General features: G+C 40.2%; 1 protein-coding gene across 1 annotated transcript in view; it reads left to right on the top strand.

The window, feature by feature from the left end:
- The first annotated feature begins 2 nt into the window (after nucleotides 1–2).
- Nucleotides 3–24,722, top strand: part of IARS2 (isoleucyl-tRNA synthetase 2, mitochondrial) — a 29,480-nt gene continuing 4,760 nt past the window's right edge. The window contains exons 1-16 of the mRNA XM_030500042.1: nucleotides 3–293; nucleotides 1,444–1,566; nucleotides 3,129–3,285; nucleotides 4,366–4,514; nucleotides 4,605–4,654; nucleotides 4,747–4,856; nucleotides 4,942–5,032; nucleotides 5,422–5,537; nucleotides 7,122–7,291; nucleotides 8,231–8,321; nucleotides 8,561–8,712; nucleotides 9,619–9,779; nucleotides 17,286–17,388; nucleotides 17,986–18,079; nucleotides 23,594–23,702; nucleotides 24,475–24,577. Coding sequence (XP_030355902.1) covers nucleotides 93–293; nucleotides 1,444–1,566; nucleotides 3,129–3,285; nucleotides 4,366–4,514; nucleotides 4,605–4,654; nucleotides 4,747–4,856; nucleotides 4,942–5,032; nucleotides 5,422–5,537; nucleotides 7,122–7,291; nucleotides 8,231–8,321; nucleotides 8,561–8,712; nucleotides 9,619–9,779; nucleotides 17,286–17,388; nucleotides 17,986–18,079; nucleotides 23,594–23,702; nucleotides 24,475–24,577 — 1,980 coding nt within the window. The 5' untranslated portion in view covers nucleotides 3–92. The remainder of the gene's footprint in view (nucleotides 294–1,443; nucleotides 1,567–3,128; nucleotides 3,286–4,365; nucleotides 4,515–4,604; nucleotides 4,655–4,746; nucleotides 4,857–4,941; nucleotides 5,033–5,421; nucleotides 5,538–7,121; nucleotides 7,292–8,230; nucleotides 8,322–8,560; nucleotides 8,713–9,618; nucleotides 9,780–17,285; nucleotides 17,389–17,985; nucleotides 18,080–23,593; nucleotides 23,703–24,474; nucleotides 24,578–24,722) is intronic.

Raw genomic sequence — 24,722 nt, 5'->3', positions numbered from 1 at the left:
CATGTCCTTTACCGCGGCCCGTCGTCGCCACCGCCCCGTTCCGTAGCGCAGGCGGAAGCGTTCCCCCGCGCACGTCGCCGGAGCTGCCGAGGATGTTCCGGGCCTGGCGGCCGCCGCCGCTAGCCCAGGCCCGCATCGCCTGGGGCTGGTCGCGCCACGCTGCCTCCGAGAGCCGGCAGCCCGCGGCGGAGCACGACTCCCCGTACCGGGACACCGTGCTGCTGCCGCGCAGCCGCTTCCCCGCGCAGCTGCCCGGGAGGCTGCAGCCCGAGACCGAGCTGGAAACGCAGCAGGTAGCGGCGGGGCCGCAGCTACGTCCCCTGGGGAAGGAGGGAGGGCGGAGGGTCCTGTGCGGGCCCGGCTTTGCTGCCGTTAGGTAGGGGTGGGCTGCTGCGGGTGAGCTCCAGGCCGCCTGCAGTCGGCTGTCAGAGAAAGTTGAAGGGCTTTGGTTGGTTGTGTATAAGCTGGGCGGAGAGTGGAGTGAGAGCAGCCCAAAGGAGAGCCTGAGGCGTTGGTTGATGAGAGCTCAACATGAGGCAATAGTGTGTGCTCGCAGCCCAGAAAGCAACCGTGCGCTGGGCTGCGTCCCCAGAGCGTGAGCAGCAGGGTCAGGGAGGGGATTCTGCCCCTTTACTGTGCTCTTGGGAGACACCCCCTGCCCTGCCGTCCTGGTCCAGCTCTGGGGCAACAGCGCAAGAGGGACGTGGAGCTGTTGGAGCGAGGCCAGAGGACAACAAAAATTACCAGAGGGCTGGAGCACCTCTGCTGTGAATACAGGTTATGAGAGTGGGGTTTGTTCAGCCCAGAGAAGAGGCTCTGGGGAGATCTTAGAGCAGCTTCCAATAGCTAGAGGAGGCCAACAAGAAATCTGGAGAGGGGCTTTTTACAAGGGCCTCTAGTGGCATGGACAAGGGGGAATGGTTTTAAACTGAAAAAGGGTAGATTTAGCTTAGATATTACAAAGAAGTTGTTCCCTATGAGGGTGCTGAGGCGCTGGCACAGGTTGCCCAGAGAAGCTGTGGCTGCCCCATCCCTGGCAGTGTTCAAGGCCAGGTTGGACACAGGGGCTTGGAGCAACCTGCTCTAGTGGGAGGTGTCCCTGCCCATGGCAGGGGGTTGGAACTGGATGAGCTTTAAGGTCCTTTCCAACCCAAACCAGTCTGTGATGTACAGGCTGGGTACCCTCCGGTTTGTTACTGTTTCGTTTGGAGGAAGAGTAATGACCCTCCTGGTAGTGGAGAGCCAGAATAATAATGTTAGGCTTAGTATTATGCCTGTCCTGGGCTTTTTAATACTTTAAAATCCGTAACATCTTCTGCTGCAGAGTTAGAAAGTGAACTCTTCATGTTTATTTGTTTGCTTTTATTACCTGCTTCACCATCTAGCCAAAACTCAGGCACTGCAAAGACCTGTGATGATTTAGGTGTTTTCTTGTTTCTACAGAAATGTGGGTTTTCAGAACTGTATTCATGGCAAAGGCAACGGAAAACGAAGCAGGAATTTTGTCTGCATGATGGACCACCTTATGCCAATGGAGACCCTCATGTTGGCCACGCATTAAATAAAGTAAGTGTTTACTTGTTCACATTATACTGCTTTGAAGGGGTAAACATGTCCTATAATGTGCTGTATCTTCTCCATTCCCATTTAAATCAATAACACTTTGAAGTCTTTGGTATTTTGGTAGACAGGGCTTTTCAAAAGCAAATGATGTGGTTATGTAGATACCATGTGATGCCATAGTGTTATAGATACCATAACGTGAAGTGTACCTATATTCCAAGTGTTCATTTGTGAGGCTGTTTCAGTCAAAAGAGGACCAGCCTGTAATTCATTCCTAAGCAGCATTAAATGGACAGTTTATTTGTGTATTGAACGTATTGCACGTAGACACATGGGTGAATGTATATTTCTATATGTGTGTATGTAATACTGTTACTGTAATGCATGGTTGAGCTATGCCTTGTTATTCTTTTTTCCTTTGAGTATTCTGTGAATTTGTTCCAATGAATTTATTTTATCTTGGTATCCTCAGCGGAACCACAACAACTAAGTCTTGATTGCTTTTGAAATACAGATTTCAGCTTTGAAATATTACTCCTAAATATGTTTGGGTACGTTTAGATTCAGTCCTGAGAGTGTCAGCATTACATATGCTGCGAAGTGGGAAAGACTTAAAATGTGACCCACAGCTTCTTACAGTACTAAAAGTGCCAAAGCTTGGACTGCAGTAACATGCACTAGGCCAACGCTGTAGATGCAGCTCCATGTTTTAAAAATGAGGACAAGTAGGATTTGTTCACTTCACGTCTTGCAGGTTTTTAATCTGCATCTTTATCAATACTAAATGCGAATTCCCTTCATCAGAGGGCCTCTGAGGTTCTGCCAAAATACGAAATGATGGGCAAGAAAAATCACAAAAGCACAGTCTTAAATGTAAATTTATAATGCACTGTTGTAGTTTAACTGCAGTTGGCTACTCAGCACTGTGCTGCCACTTGCTCATTCCCTGTCTGACAGTGGGATGGGGAAGAGAATCGGAAAAAAGGTCAAACTCATGGGTTGAGACAAAAACAGTTTAATAATTAAAATAGGGTGTAATATAATACTAATAATGAAAAAAGAAGTTACAGAGAGAGAGGAAAAAAAGAAAAAACAACAAATAAGTGATGCACAATACAATTGTTCACCACCTGCTGACTGATACCCAGCCTGCCCTGAGCAGTGATCAGTGTCTCCTGGCCAACTCCCCCCGGTTTCTATACTGGCCATGACGTGCTGTGGTATGGAATACCCCTTTGGCCAGTTTGGGTCAGGTGTCCTGTCTTTGCTTCCTCCTGGCTTCTTGTGCCTCTCCTCACTGGCAGAGCATGAGACTGAAAAGTCCTTGACTGGGGTAAGCATTACTGACCAACAGCTAAAACATCCGTGTGTTATCAGCATTGTTCTCAGACTAAAGCCAAAACATAACACTGCACCAGCTACTAGGAAGAAGATTAACTCTATCCCAGCTGAAACCAGGACATGCAGCCTTTTGTAGTTGTGTTTTGAAGCAGGAGGATTTTAATTAGTAGTGTAGCTGTTCCACGTGGGGGAGCTAAAGAGGTAACAGAGTCGTGTCCTTTCAGATTTTGAAAGACATCACTAATCGTTTCTACGTGATGAGAGGTTATAAAGTACATTATGTGCCAGGATGGGATTGCCATGGATTGCCAATCGAGTTGAAGGCATTGTCAGAAGTCAAAGGATCTGAAAATCTTTCACCAATGGAAATTCGACAGAAAGGTGAACTACTCTTTGTAATATCTATAGAAGAAGTTGGCTTACGTGTTTGTACATCCTACTCGTACTTTGTATTTTATGCTTTATATATAGCGTTTAGACTTTACTGGGGACTTTTCTATTAGCTGCTGGTGGCATTTTCCATGATCACTAGGTATTTGCCAAGCAGGCTGAGTGCGATGTAATCTTATGAAACGAGATAATTGAACACAGGCTTAATTCATTGCTGTAATCAACGTGCATAGTGTTGACCATGAGTTTAAGAAAACCAAAAGGAAGGCAGAGCGTTTGGATTTCTGCTTTGCTTAGCTGTGTAGTGACATGAAACTGATATTTATCAGATCAAGATCCTTCTGGTTTCTGAAGACTGAATTTTATTAGGAGCTAAAAAGATGCATATAAAATTCAGGCTTCATCAAGACAGGCTGGCTCAGTACTTTTAAGTAGGAATGTATTTGTTTACTGTGTTTGTAACAATACTACAGAACTATAGGAGTGATCCTTTCAGAGGAAGTTAGTCTGCATTATATGGAAACTGTTTTGAAGAAATAATTTTAAATACCATGTGTATTGAGACATCAACATTCAGCTGCAAAGCTGTTTGTAATGAGCAATTTGAACTGCTTTAGCTTGTGGCAGTGAAATCGGCTTATTTTCGGGTGCATGTTGCTTTGAAATGTTTGGCTCAACATCAACAGAAGTGGTTAATTTTCACTCTTATTTTACATTACTTGAGAAGGCATTTTGAGAAATTGTTCTTTATAACTAGATACACCTATTTTCCCCTTCTTCCTTAAAAAGAAAGTTTATGTTCTAGAAACATTTGTGTTTTATGTCCGCATATGAGTCAAAAAGTGCCACTCCTGGATCTTTTTGCTATTTGCAGTTATTTTATGTAACTACTTCTCTGAAATTCATATTCTTTTGAGCCATAATAATCTATTTAATACACATCAGTAATTAGTGCATGGTTTCAATATGTTCAGCTGAGGCTTTTCTGTAAAAGGTCAGTAGCATAATTAGATGGTATTACATTGATCTTGGTGAGGCAAACCGTGTGCTTAATGGAACTCTTCCCTTCAGCCAGAGAATTTGCAGAAAGAGCAATTGAGAAACAGAAATCCGCCTTCATTCGCTGGGGTGTAATGGCAGATTGGGCTAACTGCTACCGTACATTTGATCCAGAGTATGAAGCAAACCAGCTGAGAATCTTCTATAAAATGTATGATAAGGTATGTTGAGCTTTTGTTGAAGAGTGTTTTGATTTATCATGAGTTTCAATATTCTCCTAACTTCATTTCTTCCATCCTTTTCCTCTTCAGGGTTTCATTTATCAGGACTACAAACCTGTGTTCTGGTCTCCTTCAACAAAGTAAGCATCGACTTACTATTTTGTCTTCAAAATTTTAGTGAGGGTAGCTTTTCATGTTCAAGTATGTTAACTGATGTTTGATCTCTACCCAGAACAGCCTTGGCCGAAGCAGAGCTGGAATACAATGAGCAGCACGTCAGTCGTTCTGTGTATATGAAGTTTCCCCTGTTAAAGGCACCACCTAAACTGGCTTCTCTGCTAGGTATGACTTCTGTATGGATTTTAAGACTGATAGCTTTTGGTTTTGTTATAATTGTAAGTAAAGTACTTCTAATTTACATCTGTAGATGGATCATCCCCTGCTAGTGTGCTAATCTGGACCACACAACCCTGGACTGTGCCAGCCAATCAAGCAGTTTGTTACATGCCAGATTCAGCGTATGTGTCTTTAACTTGGTTCAGTGATCTGTGTCAGTCCTTCTCAGTATCAGTGAAGTTAAAACGTTCTGGACTACCATTACATTTTAGTTAAGGCATCTTTTTGGTGTGGCGGTTTGTTGTTTTGTGGGGTTTTTCTTGTGACACAACAACAAGCTTTGTTCTGTGTTACTCTTAATGTATTGATTTCACCTTTATATTTTCTTTTAAGTTAACTCTTCTTCCTGCTATTAACATTATCTTGAAATTCTTTTGAGATTTATGGGTGAATTTGACATGTAGATCTCAAAACGTTTTGCTGTCTCTTAGAGAGATGGAGTGTTCAGACAACTTGTAGCTTTATGGTGTTTGTAATTATTGAGTATTACAAATACATCTTTGCATTGTAGATACTCAATCGTGAAGTGTACAACTACTGGTGAATACTTCATTTTAGCTGCAGATAGAGTTGAATCTACAGCTGCTGTTTTGGACACTCAGTTTGAGGTTGTGTCAACGTGTAAAGGTAGGTTTTAATATTGTTAGTCTTAAGTTGCTTAGAAATCTGTGTGTAGGTGTCTGAAAACTGCTTTGGTTTTGATGTATTATCAAGTTTCTTTATATCTTGAGAATGTGCTTCACTGAAGTAATATAAAGAGGAGTAGCAGTCTGACAGATTTACTATGGGTATATTGTAGCTCAAATTTTCATCCATAAATTTCAAAGTACTTTTAAAATCCAGATTCACATGTGGAAAACAGTGGAAATCTGTTCACTATCAAAATCTTAACCAGACAAACTGCATTCATTGTAATTTTCTCATCCACTGCTGATGAGAGCAAGGAGCTAATTACAAGTATACTTGCTGACTGCCTGATCACTAAATTCTATGAAAACTACTGAGTTACTGTTAGAGTTTTTCGTTGTCAGGAGGTGTCTTAAGCCTTCATCATAACCGTGAAGACTATCAAGGTACTGTAGGTGTCTGTTGTCCTGATGGACAAACTAAAGTAGTCAAGTTTGCATCCTAACAAACTGCCTAATGGTGCTTCTGAATAGACAGACTTTTGTCTATTCATGTCTATACTATGATTCAGTGTCATAAGTTGGGATTTAATGTGTCATTTGTGAACTTTATTAATTTGCCTTGATCAGTGATTCAGTGCTGGAAATACGGATGTAAGGAGGTGAGAAATCTGTATGACGTTTTCTTTTCAGGTTGTTTTGGTGTCTTTCCACACCATCTGTTTCAGAGGCAAAAGAAATCTCTGTTTCTTTGCTTAATAATCTTGGTTTTACCTAATGCTAAAATTACCTGGGGTGTTCTTCTCATGGGTTCCACCTTCTCGAATCACATGATTTGCAGATAACATATAGTAGTAAAGTTGGACCTTCTTGAAAATAAATTTAATATTAGAACCTGTTCTTTTTATCTTCCCATATATTCAGTAATTCGTTATATTTGTTACCTTCCTGTATTAGTGTACCTAACTGTCTGACAGCAGTTCCAAAACATGTTCCTTCTAAGAAGAAAACAGTCAGTGAAAGCCATTGTGTCATACGAAGCATTTCTCTGTGATTCTTGACTTTCCACAAAGCTTTGATACTGAGATTTATTCAGTAAGGTTAAAACCTTAAATTGTCACAAGCTTTATTTGTCCTGTACTCTGTTTGTATGTAACGTAGAGAATTTATATTAATTGTTAATATTAATACTTAGTGGAAGAATTGGGAACAGTTCCCAGATTCAAAGTTTTTAGCCTACTAAATCACTACTGGGATCCGTGTCTGGGGAACGCTGAGATAGTGGTTCCCAAGGAATGGGATTGTGGAGTGTCTCTTGGTGGAATGTCACTACTAATGGAACATCATTGTCTAAGGTAGAAGAAAAGCTTTTTCTTCAAAGGAAAGAAAACCTGTGTGCAAGATTAACAATGCAGAGAATTTGAAAGCATTTGGATGGGGACCCACAAATGAGATGAAATGGTAGTAGCACATCTGAGAAGTACCATGTACATACACTTGCTGATCAGTTGTTCCATTTCTGCTTTCTGATAAAAAGCTGAATGCCATTTTCTCTTCTGTTTTGGTTTTTTTTTTCCACCCTCAGGTGTGGATTTGATCGATGGTTCTTGTGCTCATCCCACAATTCCTGGCAGAGTTTCTCCTCTGTTGCCTGCAAATCATGTGACAATGGCAAAAGGAACAGGATTAGTCCATACAGCCCCAGCTCATGGTATGGAAGACTACAGTGTAGCTTCCCACCACCAGCTACCCACGGTACTTCATTTTTCAGCTTTTGCTCTTGATTTCCTTGCAAGTGTTTGCTTTTGCTCTTGATTTTCTTGGAGTGTTTGATCATGTTCCCTTAAATTGATTGTTGCAATTTGTGTGTAAAATGTTTCAAAGCATTCACAGAAGTGTGAGCATCATTAATGGGCTGCAGGAATGCATGACTGACCTTAAAAAGTGTGTATCAGAATAAAAGGACAAAGATTTTCATCCATCTAGTAATTAAAGCTTACAGGGAAGTGGAAGAATAGAATCCGATTTCTCTCTCTGTGTTTTTGGTTTTTAAAGGATAACACAGACAACAGTTCCCAGATACTGTCTCTGAGTACTCAGAATTGTACTCTGAAGTACTCAGAATTGGCTTCTAAAGCTGTATGTTGCAGACCAGTAAATCATCAGTTTTTTAGGTCATTAGAACAAGCTTTTCTGAAAAAGAATAGTGATAAAACACATCCATAAATCCAGGTCAGTTATGCATGAGCAGTTTCTGCTTGATGGAAATGGGTATTCTTTTTCTCTTTTGCCTTTTTAATGAGGTGACTCTTGAGATGTTCCAAACCCTGAGTAACCCCCAACCTATTTCTGGTTGGGGTTTTTCAGGGGTAGGGTTTTTCTTAAGGATTAGTTTGGTTTGGTTTTTCACTGTTAATTTGAAAAGCCATCGAAATACTAACCAGTGAGTTGATGCAAAACAGTTGTGGTATATCTGCAAATGTAATGATGTTCATCTCTTTTGACACTTAAAATTCACTTGCCTGGTAGATTACTGAATTGCAGTTCACTGAAGTGTACTTAAATATAGCATACTTTGCTGTTAATCAGAAAAGTAGTTGCTCAGCAGAATACTTAACTCACTTTTGAGTACCAAAAAAGGGAGTAAATTGCCACATGGTATTTTATTGACATGATTAACATACTTATTTTTAGGACTGCCTTGTGGATGAAGGTGGGTTTTTCACTGAAGCTGCAGGTCCTGAACTTCGAAACAAGAATGTCCTTGAGGAAGGGAATGAAGCTGGTGAGTATTTGATGTTGAGTTGTCTGTTACATTTTGGGCCTGTTACATTTTGGGCCTGTTACATTTTGGGCCTGTTACATTTTGGGCCTGTTTTGAGGTTCATATAAAGTGGACACCTTTTGAATATGGATGAGGTGCAGGCACTTCTTACTATGTGTCAATTATGGAAAGGAATGAATTGAAGTTAACAGCAGCAGTATGTTCACATTGGATTTTTAATCTTGCCTTGTTTTCCTCAGTCATTCGGATGCTTCAGTCAGCCGGGAGTTTGTTGAAAGAGGAGAAGCATGTGCACAGTTACCCGTATGACTGGAGGACTAAAAAACCAATGATTATTCGTGCCAGCAAACAGTGGTTTGTAAACACAGCAAGTGTGAAGGCTGCAGCACAGGTGTGTAATTTGCTTGCTTAAAGGACATTTGAAGACAGCTGATGCTAATTGGAGTCAGCAAAATGATCTTGCTATAGCTCACTCCAGAATATGTTCTTCTCCAGGGTTTACAAACAGTAGTTGACAAGTGTTAATTACTTGTAGAAGTGATGAATATTGTTGGGGTGGTTTTTTTTCCTCAATATTGATATAATCCAGGGTAAATACGTTGAAAGACATATTTGTTGTATTTACAGGAGATGTGCATGTTTCTTAGAGCTACTGATTATTTTTTTTTTCCCCAAAATATTTTTAAAAATAGAATGTTTCAAGGAATTAAAGCAGAAGAGACACTTTTATCACCATTAAAATTACCTTTGTTGTTTTGGTAGCCTTGTGTGGCCAGACATCTTTGCTCCTCCATTAATTTTGACACAGTCCTATTTTCCATAACTTCAGAACAGAACTTTTTTAATATGCAGTGCTCTTTGAAATGATGGACATCCACACAGAAAACTCACACCAGCACATTAGGCTGTCTTGGGTAATAGTGATTTCATTCTAATTAGGACAGGAGGTGTTGTATTCCACATTCATCTTTAGAATGAAAGAAGATACAGTGGTTCTTTAACAGGGTTGGGAGTGAGTGGTAGCCCTCACTCTGTAATACAGGTGGTATGTGTCATGGTGGGGTTCAAAGTAGACACCAGCACAAGACACAAGAGGAAATGTACAGTATATACAGTGTTCAGAGTTTGTTACTGAAGAGAACAGGCAGGGAAGTAAATGAAGTAAACGTGACAGTTAGAACATGTTATTCAGTACTGGGAGTGGGAATGTAGACCTCTACCTTTTTTGACTGGTAGCATCAACATTGTTAGTGTGAATGCTGAAGCGTGTTCAACAATTCACTTATCTGCATTATAGGAAGTGCTGAAAAAAGTGAAAGTTATTCCCACATCTGCAGTGAACAGAATGCTTGAAATGCTGGACAGAAGGACGTTTTGGTGTATATCACGACAAAGATCTTGGGGTGTCCCGATTCCTGTTTTTTATCAGAAGAATACAGGAGAATGCTTGATAAACAGGTATTTGCCTAGCTTTATGTACTGAAAACTGAAAGAATGAGCACTGTCTGTGCTGCAGCTCCACAATATTATAAACCTCCTAACTATTTAAGTGTAAATACATGCTTTTACTTGTAACTGATTATACGCAGAACTAATTCAGCTATAAGTTAAAACAATCAAACCTCATTGCTGAAGGTGACTTGCATGTAAGTAACAGGAATCAATTTACTTAGACACCTGTGTTACCTGTAAAGTCTCCTTGATAGTCATTGCTGCTTTCATCCCTCATCTTTGAGTTAAGTGAGCTGGCAGTAGTCACTGGCCTTTGCATTTAAGCAAGGATTAAAATGCAAGTTGTAGTTAGAGTGGATTGCAACTGCAGTTGTGGCACTGTAAGTTGATCAGGTATTTTGTCAAATTAGCTTTTTGCAGTTGAATAAGTGGCAGTGACATATCTGCAGTGAATAACCAAATCAGTTGCAGAATAAATAACTGCACTTTGTTTCAAAATAAGAGTGTTTTTGAAAGCCAGCCTCAATAAATGTAACTGACCTTAGCTATATAATTTGGTATGTCTAAAGCTTCAGATGTTAGCCTTATTCTGCCATCTTCTGGTTAATAGTATCCAGGTACTGCAAACCCTGCATTTAGGGAATTCCAGGCAATGTAATGCAGAGGAAATCCAAGCTATGCTTTAAAACATGAAAACTCAACCAAATATGAACCTTTTCTGTCTTTTAAGGAGTAATAGAGTTCTGCTTTTACCCTTTTGGGGAACAAAGGTTGTCAATAGTGAATATCCTTTAAGAGATGATTTCATAAAAATAGTATTGTGGAGTTCCATATTCATCGTTTTCTGTCATGAGATATGCTGCTGTATCTCTGTTTCATACATCTTAACCTTACAACCACTCATGCAAATGCGTTATGGATGATAAGATAGCATACATGGAGATGAACTTAAGTAGCGTTACAAACCTCTTGGGGTTTTTATTCTGGTGTTGAATAAATATACTGCAGAGAGTCCAGCATGTTTTCCAGAGGCGGGCCTGAGCACATAGCTACAGTAGTAGGTGAGGCTTAGGGTGTGGAGAGCAGGGAATGGACTTCAAGCAGTTAGTCTTTAGCTTCACCTAACGTGACTGGGTGTGTAGGTGCACAGATATGTACTTTGACTCTCTCACAATAGGCAATAACTGTGAGAAAAGACCACAATAACTGTGCTTGTTTATAGTTCCTGAGTAATGCTGACACACATCAGGAAATAAATGAATGGAGGCTCTGTGGGGTGTAAAAACCATTTTACCTACCAGAATTGTTACTGTATTAAAAAGTAAGTGTATGTTCACGTAAAAAAAGACAACTTCTGATGAATATTTATTGTAGTCTATTTGCAGAGTAGGCTTAAGTGTACTTAAGACTATTCTTAAGAATAATGTGCTTGGTTAAGATTGTTAAATATATAGTTTAACAACAATATAAGAGTGTAATGAAAACCACATTAGCAGTTGGTAGTCAAACATAAAGGGCACCATGAAGCAATTGCTCCTTCAGAACACAGAGGAGCTGACCCAGCCGGTACAGAAAGCATTTGAAAGAAGGGATGCATAGGAATTCCTTTAGGTTGTAGTAAAATTACCTTAAAAGCCTGTGATCTGTATTAAAAAGCATGTCTTTTGTAAGTGCTTGAGCTGTGTGAGATTATTGCTGGAGTTGTACAATAGGGCATTCAGGGCATTTGGAGGTGATAAACTCTGCACTAGTAGAACAAGTCAACCTTTGTGTGTAGGTGTTGGCCTAGTGGTCACGCATGTAGGTGAATGAGCAGAGCAACATTATGGCATGTTTGGTTAGAGTTGATCTGGGGGGAAAAGAGAGACATTTAGGAAAAAAGAGACATATCCAATATGCTTGAAAAGTAGATTTATTTCATTCAACTGACAGCTTCTGATGCTCATTTATAGCCTATATATATATATATATACTCTTTACTTGTAACATATTTTACAGTAGAGGTGAAATTGTCAAGGCAAAGTGTAAAACACTCATTCAATATTTAAAGTTAGCCATAGCAGACTTCTGTGAGCAGAGTGGGAAAAGTGCACAGAATATTGGCCTATAGAAATGACAGGCAAGTTTAGAAAGCAGTCTGTCAATTCATAGGTCATTTTCCTGGACACCAGTTCTTGTTGAAATAAGCACCTAAGCCTAAGTATGTTGTTGCATTTGCATGAATCATTTTGAAAATCACATCGCAAGAGGTTGGTGACATATTTCTACCACTTAAGAATGTTCATATTCACATTGTGGGAATAATTAATATCATGAAAACAATAGTAAATAACTTAAATTTCGAAACAAAATCTGTTTTCTTATCTTGAGTGCTGGATAAATGTGCTTCCAGTAGCAGCTGCTCTGGAGTTTCCGAGTGGCTATCAAAAGTAACAGCATCTCCACTGGAAGTCAGTGTAGTCCACATGGAGTTGCTGTTACATATGAGAGCACCAGTGGTCGATCCTGAGTGATGCTGTTTATGTATCACCTGTAAAAAAGACGCTTAAAAAGAAAACAAAAAGAGTCCCTAAAATAAACCGCTGCGTTTCCCTCTCCGAGTTTCCCCTGAATTTGTCATGTGAAAGGCTGCAGGAGGCTTCTCTTCAGGTTGCTCATCTTTAACAGAGTGTTTTTCCCACATAATCAATCCTGTTTCTATCTTGAAAGCCAAGAGCTAGATTGGAATCTTGTACGCAACAAGTTCTCCATGAGTCTTCCTCTTTGCCGCTGTGGCCCGCCACAGCCCTAAAAGCCATTCGATTGTATGACACTGTTGTCTATGATTAGAAATTTAATACTGATAATTAAATTCTTTATGTAGGGTATAGCACATCACACTGCCATCAGGAGTTAAAGAATGATTATAAAATAACAAAACCCTATATGAGAGAGAGAGAAAAGAGAGAACGTTTTTTCATTATTGCCGCTTTTAGTAAGAACACGGAGGTAAAACTCCACAATTGTTCTCCATGGGTGGAGGAAGAAAACCTTTAACTAGAATACATGCACAAATAAATGCTGATACTGTTTGTCAACGTTCAAGATTTAATAGATTTCAAGAGAAAAAGATTCTGATTGTAGGAAATTCTGCAACTCATGAAAGAGAAGAGAAGGAGAGATCTCCAAAAGTAAAACAAGAGATTTCTGTTGCCAGTAATAGCTCAGGTAATAAATGTGAGATACGTACTTTAATCTGACCTCATACAATAACTTCTTTACAAATTCACTGTTCAGATATCAGTAATAGTAAGTAGTGTTACAAAGATTATTCTAATGCCTGCGGACTTTTGTCCCCTTCTCTGTGAGTTTGATTAACAAGTAACTTAAATTTCTAACAAAGAAAACCCCAACCTGTTTTGAAGCAGATCTACACTGCGCTTTAATTTACTTTTGAAAGTATTAAGATATTTCAATGACTTGTAAGCAAGAGCAACTTACCATAACCTAAATACTTACTGCTGCAGTAGCAATGCTCATGTAAAAAAGATAACAACTTGCCGGCTTTCCTGTTGTTTGACGAGGTTGAGAACACCAGGCCCTGTATTCTTCTCCTCCTGACTGTATCTTATGCTGCCTAATTTCTGTTAACACATTAAATAAGTGTTCAGCATAATCAATATCAGGCTTCAGAGTGATTGGCTGGTGTCGTGGTAGCGTGAATTGCCGACGGGGGGGTTCAGTGCTAAAACGTAGCGAGTGACACGTAATGCGAGTTCTTCTAGATAGTGCATGAATACAGGGCAAAGTTTTACAATGGGGTTTATTGCTAACTCGGTGAATTGTCATGCTCACGTTGAAGCCTGCAGATTATAAAGTGATGAGTAGTTATTTGAGAAAGGTGGCTTTCCCCTTGCACCTTACAGAAAAGTACTTTGCCAAAATCTTCCTTGCAATACGGTTACCTTAAATATAGTCACTTCCCTCTCTTGCAGTGATAGTTAATCATAAGGATACTGGGATTGGGTTAGAGGAATGGGGGTTTTAAAACTGTTGGAGGAGAAAGTATTTGTTGACATGGTATCGGGGAAATCTTTGGTCTTAACTATCTCCTCTGATAAAATACTTGCCTGCTAATTATAGAATCATAGCATGGTTTAGGTTGGAAAGGACATTAAGATCATCCAGTTCCAACCCCCTGCCGTGGGCAGGGACACCTCACACTAGACCAGGTCACTTATATTTTGTAGGGAAACTGAATATAATGAAAAACCTAAAACTGCTCTAATGTTCTGGGTTGGTTTGTTTGGGTTTTTACTTGATTTTAAACTAGGATAGAATTTTGAGACTATTTATGAAGTTAACTTCACAGTCATTGACCCCTTGTTTCTTCTAATTAACTGATAACGCAGAACTGACCTTCTTTTATCTGTCTGAAAACTTTTATCTGTGGCATAATCATATCTGTTAGTTCACGTGGCACAAAAACATGTCTTTAAAATAATTCTGCCCTTCCTAAATTAACAGTATAAGCCTTTGCATTGCGTAGCAATACACTTGGTAAAAGCTCAGCCTATAGTATCTTTGTAGTAATGGGGTATCTACAATGGTAGGCAACTGCTGTGTGACATTGGCAATACTTACTGTAAATGAAGGCAGTCATTTTATGATGGTTTCCCAAGGGAGACTGATAGCAAGGGTTTATTTCCTTCTTGTCCCTCCTCCTGCCCCTGGTGGCAAGGAGAACAGTTCAGCCTCACTACAGGTAGTATAGTTTGCATTAACAGCGTGGTTTGGGTCCTACCTCCTTATTAATGTCTCCAAATATTTGTGTGATAGGCCTGATCTTAATAGGTATCCCTTCAACTGACAGAGATGTCATCACAATAAACAGTTGCAGAGTCAGAAAACCATCAGCACTGTATCTCCTTTATTATAGCTTAGAGTATCTGACTGAGATTTCTGCTGTGATCAAACTGAATCCAGAGAATTTGGAAAACATTGTTAAGAGCATATTCGTCTGTGTTGTCTAAGGTAGCTCTTAGTTTTGGTGGGTAGCTGCATTTATCACCTTCTAAACCCCCCCCCCCCCAAATACCTGTTGAAAGCTTTAAAGATGTACAGGTTGAAAATTAATTCAGCATCAAAGTTTATGGCCCTTCACTGAAGTTATTTGCAATATGAAAAAGTTATGTGGAAGACAAGCTTAGTTCCTGTTCAAGTTCTCTACTTGCTTTATGGAGCATGCTGGTGGCTTTTCTATACTAGTTACAGGTATGATTCATGATGAGAAAAAAATTCTGGCTCTAATTTGGTGCCAGAGCCATTAGCTGAGCACTGAATTACCTCTTCCATGAATCATTCAACCTGCATTAACCTTTTATGTGGTAATAAGCATGTTTTGGGGTAAATCATCTTCTTCTTAATTTAGCTACTCTGTTTTCTGCTGATGATTCCCATGAGTGAGACTTGCCCAGTAACAAGAAGTCATTGACACTGAGGTGAGAACTCTTGAAATACATACTCAAAACCAACTACTTATCCATCATTGTCTTTAAAAATACATGGGTAGTGTATTTGAGAAGAATTAAAGATGGAGCCTTCTGTTGGCAAGGAGTGAAAATGATGTTGTATATTGCTTTTTCTAGCCTGTTCTCAGGTGCTATGGTCTGTATCATCATTGAAGGTCTGGGTGTAAAGGCAGTCTCCTCAGTGGAAGGTACTGGCCCTGAAAGAGAGAGACTAATTCAGTGGAATAGTTTAGTCTGTGCTGAGACAAACTTCTCCTTGGCTTATGTGATCTCTTTTTTCCCTGAAGGCTTTTTGAATTTGAAGATTTAGCCTGAAGGAAACAAGACATAAGGGATACTTATGATATCTGCCAGGAATCTGCCAGGACTGGAGCTGTTGTTTGATTTCATCTTGTAGAAGTAACATTTCACAACTGGAAGTGCAGGCAAATAGGCCTCTGTGCAAGTATTACTGAAAGGGAAACACTACTCGGAGTTGGAGCTCCTCAGTGTTGTTTTACCAAGTGTTAGCAGTTATATTATAGAGCCATAAATGAAAATGGAAGGTGAATGATACCCGTTCTAATCTGAAAGGGTAAGACTGGCAGGGGTGTGCTGCTGGCTGTTGCTTTGTGAGCCTTCCTGGTTAGTGGGTTTTCTCTCCACAAAACCTACTGGGATGTTCTAGAGGAATTTACTTTGAAAAATAAATTGATGAATTGGTGATTAATACAAAACTATTGGTCTGTCATTGCAATTTTGGTCCCACAGTCAAGAGCAAAACTGCATTTTCTTCTTACTGTTGCACCTCATGTCATGTAATTAAGTAATAATTTGTTGTACATCTTGGAGAGCATAGGTTGCCATGCTTGAACTCTGTGTCCATTCAGTGTTGTAGTGATATAGCTCACCTTGTTAGAAGTCTGAAGTTCAAGACCAAGTGATGAGCTGAAGAAGTGAGATCATCTTCCTGTTGTGTTTTCAAGATAACAATGTCAGATCATTATTTTACTCCTTTGCCTCTTGCAATACTGTGTCAAGAAGTTAGTTAATTGATTCAATCTTCATTTCTTGAGTTAAAAATAAATCTCTGGTGGCTTGGGTAACACAGTGGGTTTAGTTTGAAGTTGGCAGGTCATGATGGTTTGCTGTACTCCTCAAATACAGCAGGTGTCTTAAAAATCACCTCTTTAGCAAAGGCAAGGCAAAGTGGGTGAGATTTGTTTTGGTTTTTAAGCTATCTTAATGAATGTCTAGACTTGGCATTAGATGATATTAAAAATCAATTCTCCATAGCCTTTCCTACTGGGGACAACAATTGAACGTCTCCTAAATAGTGCATAGAACTGCTGTACCTTATGAACTCCTATATTGCCTTCAGAGTGTTGAGTGGTGTTTTACATCACTCCTGTACTGGGTAAAGATTCCCACATTATTGGGATTAATACATTTATCAAACTGTTTCTTACTATTTAAAAAATAGGTTGCTAAAAAGGGGGAATGGAGGCAACCAGAAGTCTAATACACATCTATGTTACTCAAAATGCTGCCATTTCTCAACTCTACATTTCCATGTGAGTTCTCAGTGTCTCTTTATCCAGTGGAGAAGCCTCTTGTCAGAAAGAGCAAATATTTTGGGGGGGGGGGAGATAGTTGTTTAGTTTCTTTAAATTCAAAGTCAAGGAATAGCGAGTGAGGTGGATTCTAGATGTCTTCAAGCTGGTGCCATCTGTTCTGAGTGCCCAGTTATTGACTATTTGCCGAAAAAGTTATTTGGAATACGTGTGGGTTTCTGTATGTCCAGGTTTTACACAGCCCTAACCATATTGGAAGGCAAAAGTAGAAGTCTTCTTATACAGGCAGAAAGCTCTGTGGTGTCCCGTCTGGATTAGAAGCTGGAAAATCACAGGTTTAAATAACTTGATCTCTTGATCAGTTTATGTCACCACTTTGGATCTGAGATACTTGTAAAAGGTACAATTAATTCATCAATTAATAAACCCCTTTTTTCTTTCTAACCCAGTGAAACTGTCACAAATGTCATTAAAATCGTGGAGCAGCAAGGAACAGATGCATGGTGGACCCTTCCTGTTGAACAGCTGCTACCAAAAGAGGCTGTAGCGAAGGTAAATTTTTGACTTCAAATACAGAAGGTGCTCAAGACAGGTCAGTGATGGGCAATGATATAAAACCTTCATACATTCCCATCACCCTTTTCAATCTTGGACCTTCATGAGAAGGTATCCTGGGAAAGGAGTATCCAGAAAGTGAGATCCGAGTATGGCAAAAGACGCACCATCAAGATTTGTGCCATTAATTCAGGGCAGAAATCTCCATCCTCCTCCTTTTCATTCAGGAGAAAAGTGACATCCTAATTATGATGTCACTAACCAAATTATGAGCCCAAGTATATACTTGGTCTTTGTCATTAAAATAGATGAGAATTTTAATTTAGTTCTCTGAACTTTTTACTGTTCCTCTAACAACTGTGTTCTTAAGTGAGCACACAGACTGTAGTTTCCTTCTTCTGTTCTGGGTTTTCAGCAATAATTATCTAAAATCTATTGTATTGATATTAAAATATCCTAATTATTTTGTGTTCACTCACAAAGTTGATGGCAGAGCCTGTACAGATCTACAGGCCTTCTGCCTTTCTGCCTTCAAAAAGCATTGATGATAAGGGGTGTTCTATTTGCCTTACATAACAGTTGTTTTTCCAATAGGCTGGTGGTAAGGATGTTTTGGATTATGTCAAGGGACAGGATGTCCTAGACATCTGGTTTGACAGTGGAACTTCCTGGGCTCACGTTTTGGAAGGTACAGAATTAATATGTTGATTTTGCTTTTAAAATGCTTGTAGAACAAGATGTAACTGTTTTATGTGATGGTGGCTGGTGTCAGCAGAGCTGAGGTAGGATTGTGGCTGTGACTTCTTGTAAAGCTGCTTTTGCTTTTAAAGATAAGGATTTAATGTTGGCAAACTCATTTTCAGCATAGTCAAAGTTGAGATTTCTCTACTACTCTATTCCGACTGATTTTGCCATGTGGCATACCATAGACCTAATCAGAACAAACTTGTTTTGAGTACAGAAGCTTCATGACACAAAGTACTTTGCTGTTAGGTGGTAACTTAAATTGTTTTCAGTTAACAAATTTCACTTTGGGCAAGATATTTGAAGCAGAACAGAACTGGGATCAGCTGCTGGATCTAAGTAAGTTGTAGGTGTACTTTTTACTTCCTGATTACTTCCAGTAACTAAAGCAGTATATTGTGGCTTAAAATATTTATACTTGCTATCTGCTATTTATAGCTCCTACTACCAGTAGTTGCTACTCAACAGGTAGCAGATACGTATTTGTATAAAAATATATAAAACTTTGACTGTTTGCCTGGAGGATAGTCCAGAGTCAGGAGTCCTTTCTAAAGGAGGAGGCTGGTCCCACACATGAGGTCTGTTGGACTTTAAACGCTCAGTACACAATGGTGTGATAACAATCTTGTTGAATTATAAAACACGTTAGTACCAGAGGTTTTATTTCTTAGCAACGTGGTCAGGCAACAGTATCATCAGCAAACATTCATTTTCTAGAAGACCTTTACATATATTAAAGTTCATGCTCTTTAAAAATGTTTCTGGTTTGGGTTTGGAAGGTGTAACAAAGTAGTGGTATTCTGTGCACAGTTACATACTCGCATTCTTTATGGGCTTAACACCTCAGTGTGCGAAAACTACCTCTAACCCTGTGTAGAGGAAAGACATTGTGTTTAGTAAGGAATAGCAGAATAGCAGGGATAGTAGAAGATGACTCTAGATTCACTGTTAATTTGTGTAATGCTCCCATATGGAGTCCGTAATCTCTAATAAATATTGCGTCTTTCATGCTAGTTCTTTCATGGAACCATTGAAAGTTCATCTTCTCTGCCTAGTCATATATTTTCATGAGACGGGCTGCAGTGTGGTGTAAGGCATCTTCTGCTGTCTGACATGACTGGAGTGGCCTCACTGGTTCAAAAGCTGGGGGAAGGACAACTAAAGCAGTGGGATCTCATAAGCCTCTGTATCTTCAGAAATGACACAGAAGTTGCATTACCTTTTTTCCTATGTAATTGAGGCTCCCAGATGCTGCCCGCAGTGGAAGTACAGTCTCAGTGATGCACAGGAAATGACTGTTTTCATTTACCCTGTATGAAACGTGCACTTTGCAGGAGAAGTTGTCGAATTAATAGTTTTGTCTTGAATTTCCCAATATGCTCCAGCTTCTAAAACTTTTTGCAGAGCTTCTTCCTTTAAATAATTGGCCAAGGCTTACAAGCAGGCTCACTGATGGGGTTCTTTTCCAAAGTACTCTTGGGGAAAAAAGGGATGAAATCCATGGAGAAATGCAGGATTGCTTAGAAAATGTCATAACATTAAGAAGAACTTCCTGTGGCTTCAACTCATGGAAGCACAGAGGCATAGGGAAGCTGGCGTGCTACGTGCTGACTGCTACCTGTTCATTTTGTAGAGGTCAGCAATGACAGTGTCATGTGCTTTCACAGCACATGAGTTTAGGACAACAGGAGGGTATAATATGATGGTTAAAACTGAGATTAATGTTTATAATTGTTTCACTTTACCATGAGCTCAAGTTATTGAAAATTATAAATCAATGATCTGTTAGGAACCAGCAGGAATAAAAGGTGGTACAGATTTCCGTGCCACTTCCACTCTTGCAAGGATAAGTTGTTCTCTCCATTGTCTGTGCAACTTGGGGAACTTCAGCCTGAGTTGAACTAGATGTGTCTGAGTTTATGAAATGAGGGGCAGCAGTTACAATACTCATCCCTGTAGCTGATGGCCACGCAGATTGCTTTCAAAAAACAGGGCAGGGTGAGGAGGAGGAAGCAGAGAGGTTCTGTGTTGTGAGGGGTTTGAACTGGTTAAAGGAGTTGCTCAGTGACAGCAAGCTCAGTGGCCTGAATCATAGGTTGCATGGATACAGTCATATCTGTATGCTTCCTCTGCTGCGTTTCCTACCAGAGGCTGGGCATGGTTCTGAGGGAAGGACTTAAAGTTGCTCTTTTTCCATTAAATTATGGTTGGCTTCCTTTTTCCGGCCTGGCTGTGTCGAAGGCACCACTTCTAAAATGACACATTACCCAAACCGTTCTCCATCAGCAGCGTGCCAGGGAGGAAGGGCTGACTTACACACTAAGATTTAGCCACTACAGTCACAAACACAGAAGCGTGCAGTTATAACTAGGTTGTGTGTAAAATAACAACCACCCCACTTGCACCGAGAGCAGACCCACAGTGCAACGTGCTCTGACAAACCAGCCCTGTGCCACTGAAGGTTTCTGAGGATACCGTTTGCTTCGTTAATGCTCTGTTTGCCTTACGCTGCTTTCACTGATCACTTTATTCTTGTGCTGTCTAACCCTGTTTCTTTCTTGCTACACATGCGAGTGTTTAAGTCTGAACACTGAAGTATGAATACATTAATGTTCCCAGTTCTGCTGTGAGGTGGCAGATTGTTAATACCCTACCTCCAAAAACACAGGGTCTGGTAAAAGCAGACTTTGGTTCCAAAGCATTGGCTGATTTTGAATACTCAACGCTGTGGTGCCTCAGATTTTTGGGGTTTTTTTGCTTTGAAGTTTGTGTTCAGCCTTTTGATCATGCTCATTCCCGTAGCTGGCTTTGGAGTATCCATTGTAGAGAATTCTGTCTTTAAATTCTTTTATAGGTCTTGCCATTCTCCTCGTGGGCAGGACGCCATCTGCATTACAACCTTCAGATTGATACTTTCCAAAATATTTCATATAAAAATGCATTGGTAAAAGTCCCACAGCTTTTTACCCATAGTTTTGTATTGCAGTGATGGTAGTTTTCAACATCATAACTTTTTCCCCCCCCTATCTTATTGGCTAATATTTAACTGAATGAATGTGATTATTTTACAACTTGCCTATCTAAGTGTTTAAACTTTTTATGCTGACTGAGAGACTTGAATTTATCTTAGCTGATTCATCCCTGGCATTAAAATACAATACATTTAATCTAAAAGTCAAAGTCTGTAAGATCAAAGATACAGAATCTCGAAATCCAGACCAGAAGGATCATAAATCATAATTCTCTTTCATGACCTATGTACTATACCTCAGTGTAAAATAAACAGCCGAGAAGCCTCTTCTGGGTTGTTGGACATGCTCTTCCATGTACATACGTGCACACTGTTGGAATTGATTTATGTATAACCATCACGACCGTAATGAAACTGAGGTGGTAGGGGAGCTGCTTAAAAGGCAGGCTTTGTATATGCAAAACCTGTGTTTGTATTTTACAGAGATAAAATGACCAGTTAACTTTAAGCTACATTAGCCAGATGTACTAGTTCCTGTCAGAATAGACCAATGCAGTTGCTGTTTATAATCAGTTGGTTGTTTAAATCCTTCTCTCTAAGTTGTTACTAGGGGCATTTCCATGAAGAGTTCGCTTCTCTAAAGCCAGTGGCTAGTAAACCAGTTGTAAATAACAAATGTTCTTACAGATTTTCACAGTGATGTTCTTCCTTACCACAAACACTCTGTTTAATCTTGTCCTCACAAGTATTTTTGCAGTCTGTTTATACAAAGGCTGATCCTCACTTATTCTCCTTTTAAACCCCAAACTCTCTGTAGATTTCCTTGAAGGAATAAACAGATGTGTTAAAACCCCTAACAGGAGCCCACACGTTTTTCCTGTGCTAGCTGGAACCGTGTGGCCTTGACCTTTGTAATGTTGAACTTCCTTTTATTGCAGGATAGATCTAAATATCGAAACTTCCATTAAGTTAAACAAATAAATCAAGTGTGTCAGCAGCAGAAAGAAGCTTTGTCTCAGGGGTCCTCGGAGGAGGATAAAAGGAGCAGTAGATAAAAACTGAGGAGAGAGACTTTTGGCTGAATATCTGCAAAATTACACCACCAACTTTTAGAATCAGAACTAAATTCCTGCCAAAAGTGTGTGTCATTGCACATTTCTAGGCTTTGACATGCATGTTCTCTGCAGTGCTCCATGTTATTCTGTTCTCACTGTGGGACTGGTTAGGATGAGGAGGGACTTCTTGAGTCTGCAAGTCTTGTACCTTTTGTACAGTGGCTGAACTCCACCACTAAAGTCTTTACAACTTTGCTGCCCTCTTTCAACCCTGTGGGAGGGCTGGGTTCATAAGAGTCATCAAATGGTTTGTGTTGGAAAGGACCTTAGAGCCCATTCAGTTCCGAGCTCACCCAGTTCCAACCCCTGCCACGGGCAGGGACACCTTCCACTAGAGCAGGTTGCTCCAAGCCCCTGTGTCCAACCTGGCCTTGAACACTGCCAGGGATGGGGCAGCCACAGCTTCTCTGGGCACCCTGTGCCAGCGCCTCAGCACCCTCACAGGGAAGAACTTCTGCCTCGTATCTAATCTCAATCTCCCCTCTGGCAGGTTAAAGCCATTCCCCCTTGTCCTATCCCTACATTCCTTTGTAAAAACTCCCTCTCTAGGCAGGGATAGGTTTGTTTTTATGCCTTTAGTGTGCAGGCAGCTCATACCCAGTCTATGTGCCTTGTTGCCCACGTTTTCTCTGATGCCAACATTACTGATCAGCTCCAGTTCTTCTCTGGCATTCCTCTTTATTGTGTATTTATATGGAATGCTATTTCCACTCAGCCTTCACCCGGATAAGCTAAGCAAGCCAGGCTTCTCCAGACCCCTCTCTCCCACAGCAGGCTTTGTTTCCCATGTTGTCCTCACCCTTCCCTGAAATGTTTAACCTTCCCAGAACACCAGTGACCAGAAATGTGGATCCTGTCAGAGGTGAGCTGCGGTCACTGCCAAAGCTTCCTGGTCTCCTCTGAAGGTACCTGATGCCTTACACAGGCTGGTCAGGCACGTCACATCTGGGACTCGTATCCTGAGTAATTCCCATCTGGTGAAGTTTCAGGTTGTAGCATAGATGTTTTATTAATCGCAAAGCATATGCTCTTTTCTTTGGGTCCTTCAGTTTGTTTAGGAGTGTTTCGAGAACTTCTTACGAAGTGCTCTGAGCGTGATAGCTTCTGTTTTCATAACTTGCTATTTTGTTTGGGGGAAAAGCAGCTTATTTGTTAAATGTTGGAGTTCAGCGAGTCTTGGACTTCAAACATTGCACTACTAATGAATCACTTGTATCACGTTCAAGTAACCATGCACCATGTATACAAGTAACTTACCTCCCGTGTTTAAAGAGCAGAATAAGTTTCACTAATCACTTTCAGAGATTTTCTGTTAAGTGTATTAATTGAAGATTTAGGCTGATGCTTTAAACAAAATCTTCTGGTTTTAAAGGGGCAGAGCAAAGAGCCGATACATACCTTGAAGGAAAAGACCAACTGGGAGGTTGGTTTCAATCCTCTCTGTTAACAAGCGTGGCAGCAAGGAATAAAGCACCGTATAAGTAAGTGTGGATTGCAAACACATTGCTAGTTCATTTGTTAAATATCAGCTTCTGATAGTGTGGACAGTAGTGTAGAACCAGGAGATCGAGCCATTAGTAAGTATCTGATTTATGTTCTTACACCTTCAGTATAAAGTTTTCCTCAGATTAGATTGTAATGGATTTATTGTTTAAATTATTTACATCATGATTTTAATAGATGTTTTTTCTTCCTCAGCCATTTAGGGACATCCAAAAGATACAGGCCTGTTCTTTTGCCATGTCTCCCACTCCCATAATCAAAGGGATTGCGATGGGAGGTGCAGGATGGAAATCTAAGATCATTAACTTGTGAACTGAACATTAGGCTGTAAGGAATTCAGAATCACTCTGTGTGTGTCTTATACTGCAGCTGTGTCATACTGTTTGTCTCCTGGCAGATGAAAACCATAGGGAAGGGTAGTGTGGTCAGTTGCAAGGAGGCTCTGCAATTTTGGGAAATGCATTGGCTTGAAGAGAATAATACTTTTAGTCTTTAATTCATCTGAAATTCATGTGCCCAAATACCTGAAACAATCTGTTGCTCCCGTGGCAAAATTAAATGAGGAAAATAAAGTTGTATCACTACTTGGAGGGTAGTACAGTGTGTTCATGGTTGTTGCACTCAACAGATGAAGCCTCAGGCTTGCCAAAATAGAGGATTTCTGTATGTTTTGACTTCACAGATTCCTAATGATGTTCCTAACAAAGCTTTTTCACATGAATATTGATTTCACTAAAATCTTTTCTTCAGGACTCTGGTAGTTCATGGATTTACCCTTGGTGAGAAAGGGGAGAAGATGTCTAAATCTATTGGCAACGTGGTTGACCCTGACGTAGTTATCAATGGAGGTGAAGTAAGTCAAACTCTTGAGTTTCTAAGAGTCACTAGTTACAACTTTTCACTGCCAGATTGTGCAGCTGTTTTGTGGCATGTTTTTCTCTCAACAGCTGCCTTTTGTAAGGCTCTTCTGAAGACCCCACACCTTTACTCTGTGCTAA

This window comes from Strigops habroptila, chromosome 10 (assembly GCF_004027225.2).
Source record: "Strigops habroptila isolate Jane chromosome 10, bStrHab1.2.pri, whole genome shotgun sequence".
NCBI lineage: Eukaryota > Metazoa > Chordata > Aves > Psittaciformes > Psittacidae > Strigops > Strigops habroptila.
The sequence above is the reverse complement of the archived record's forward strand: the minus strand, read 5'-3'. Positions and strand labels throughout refer to the sequence as shown.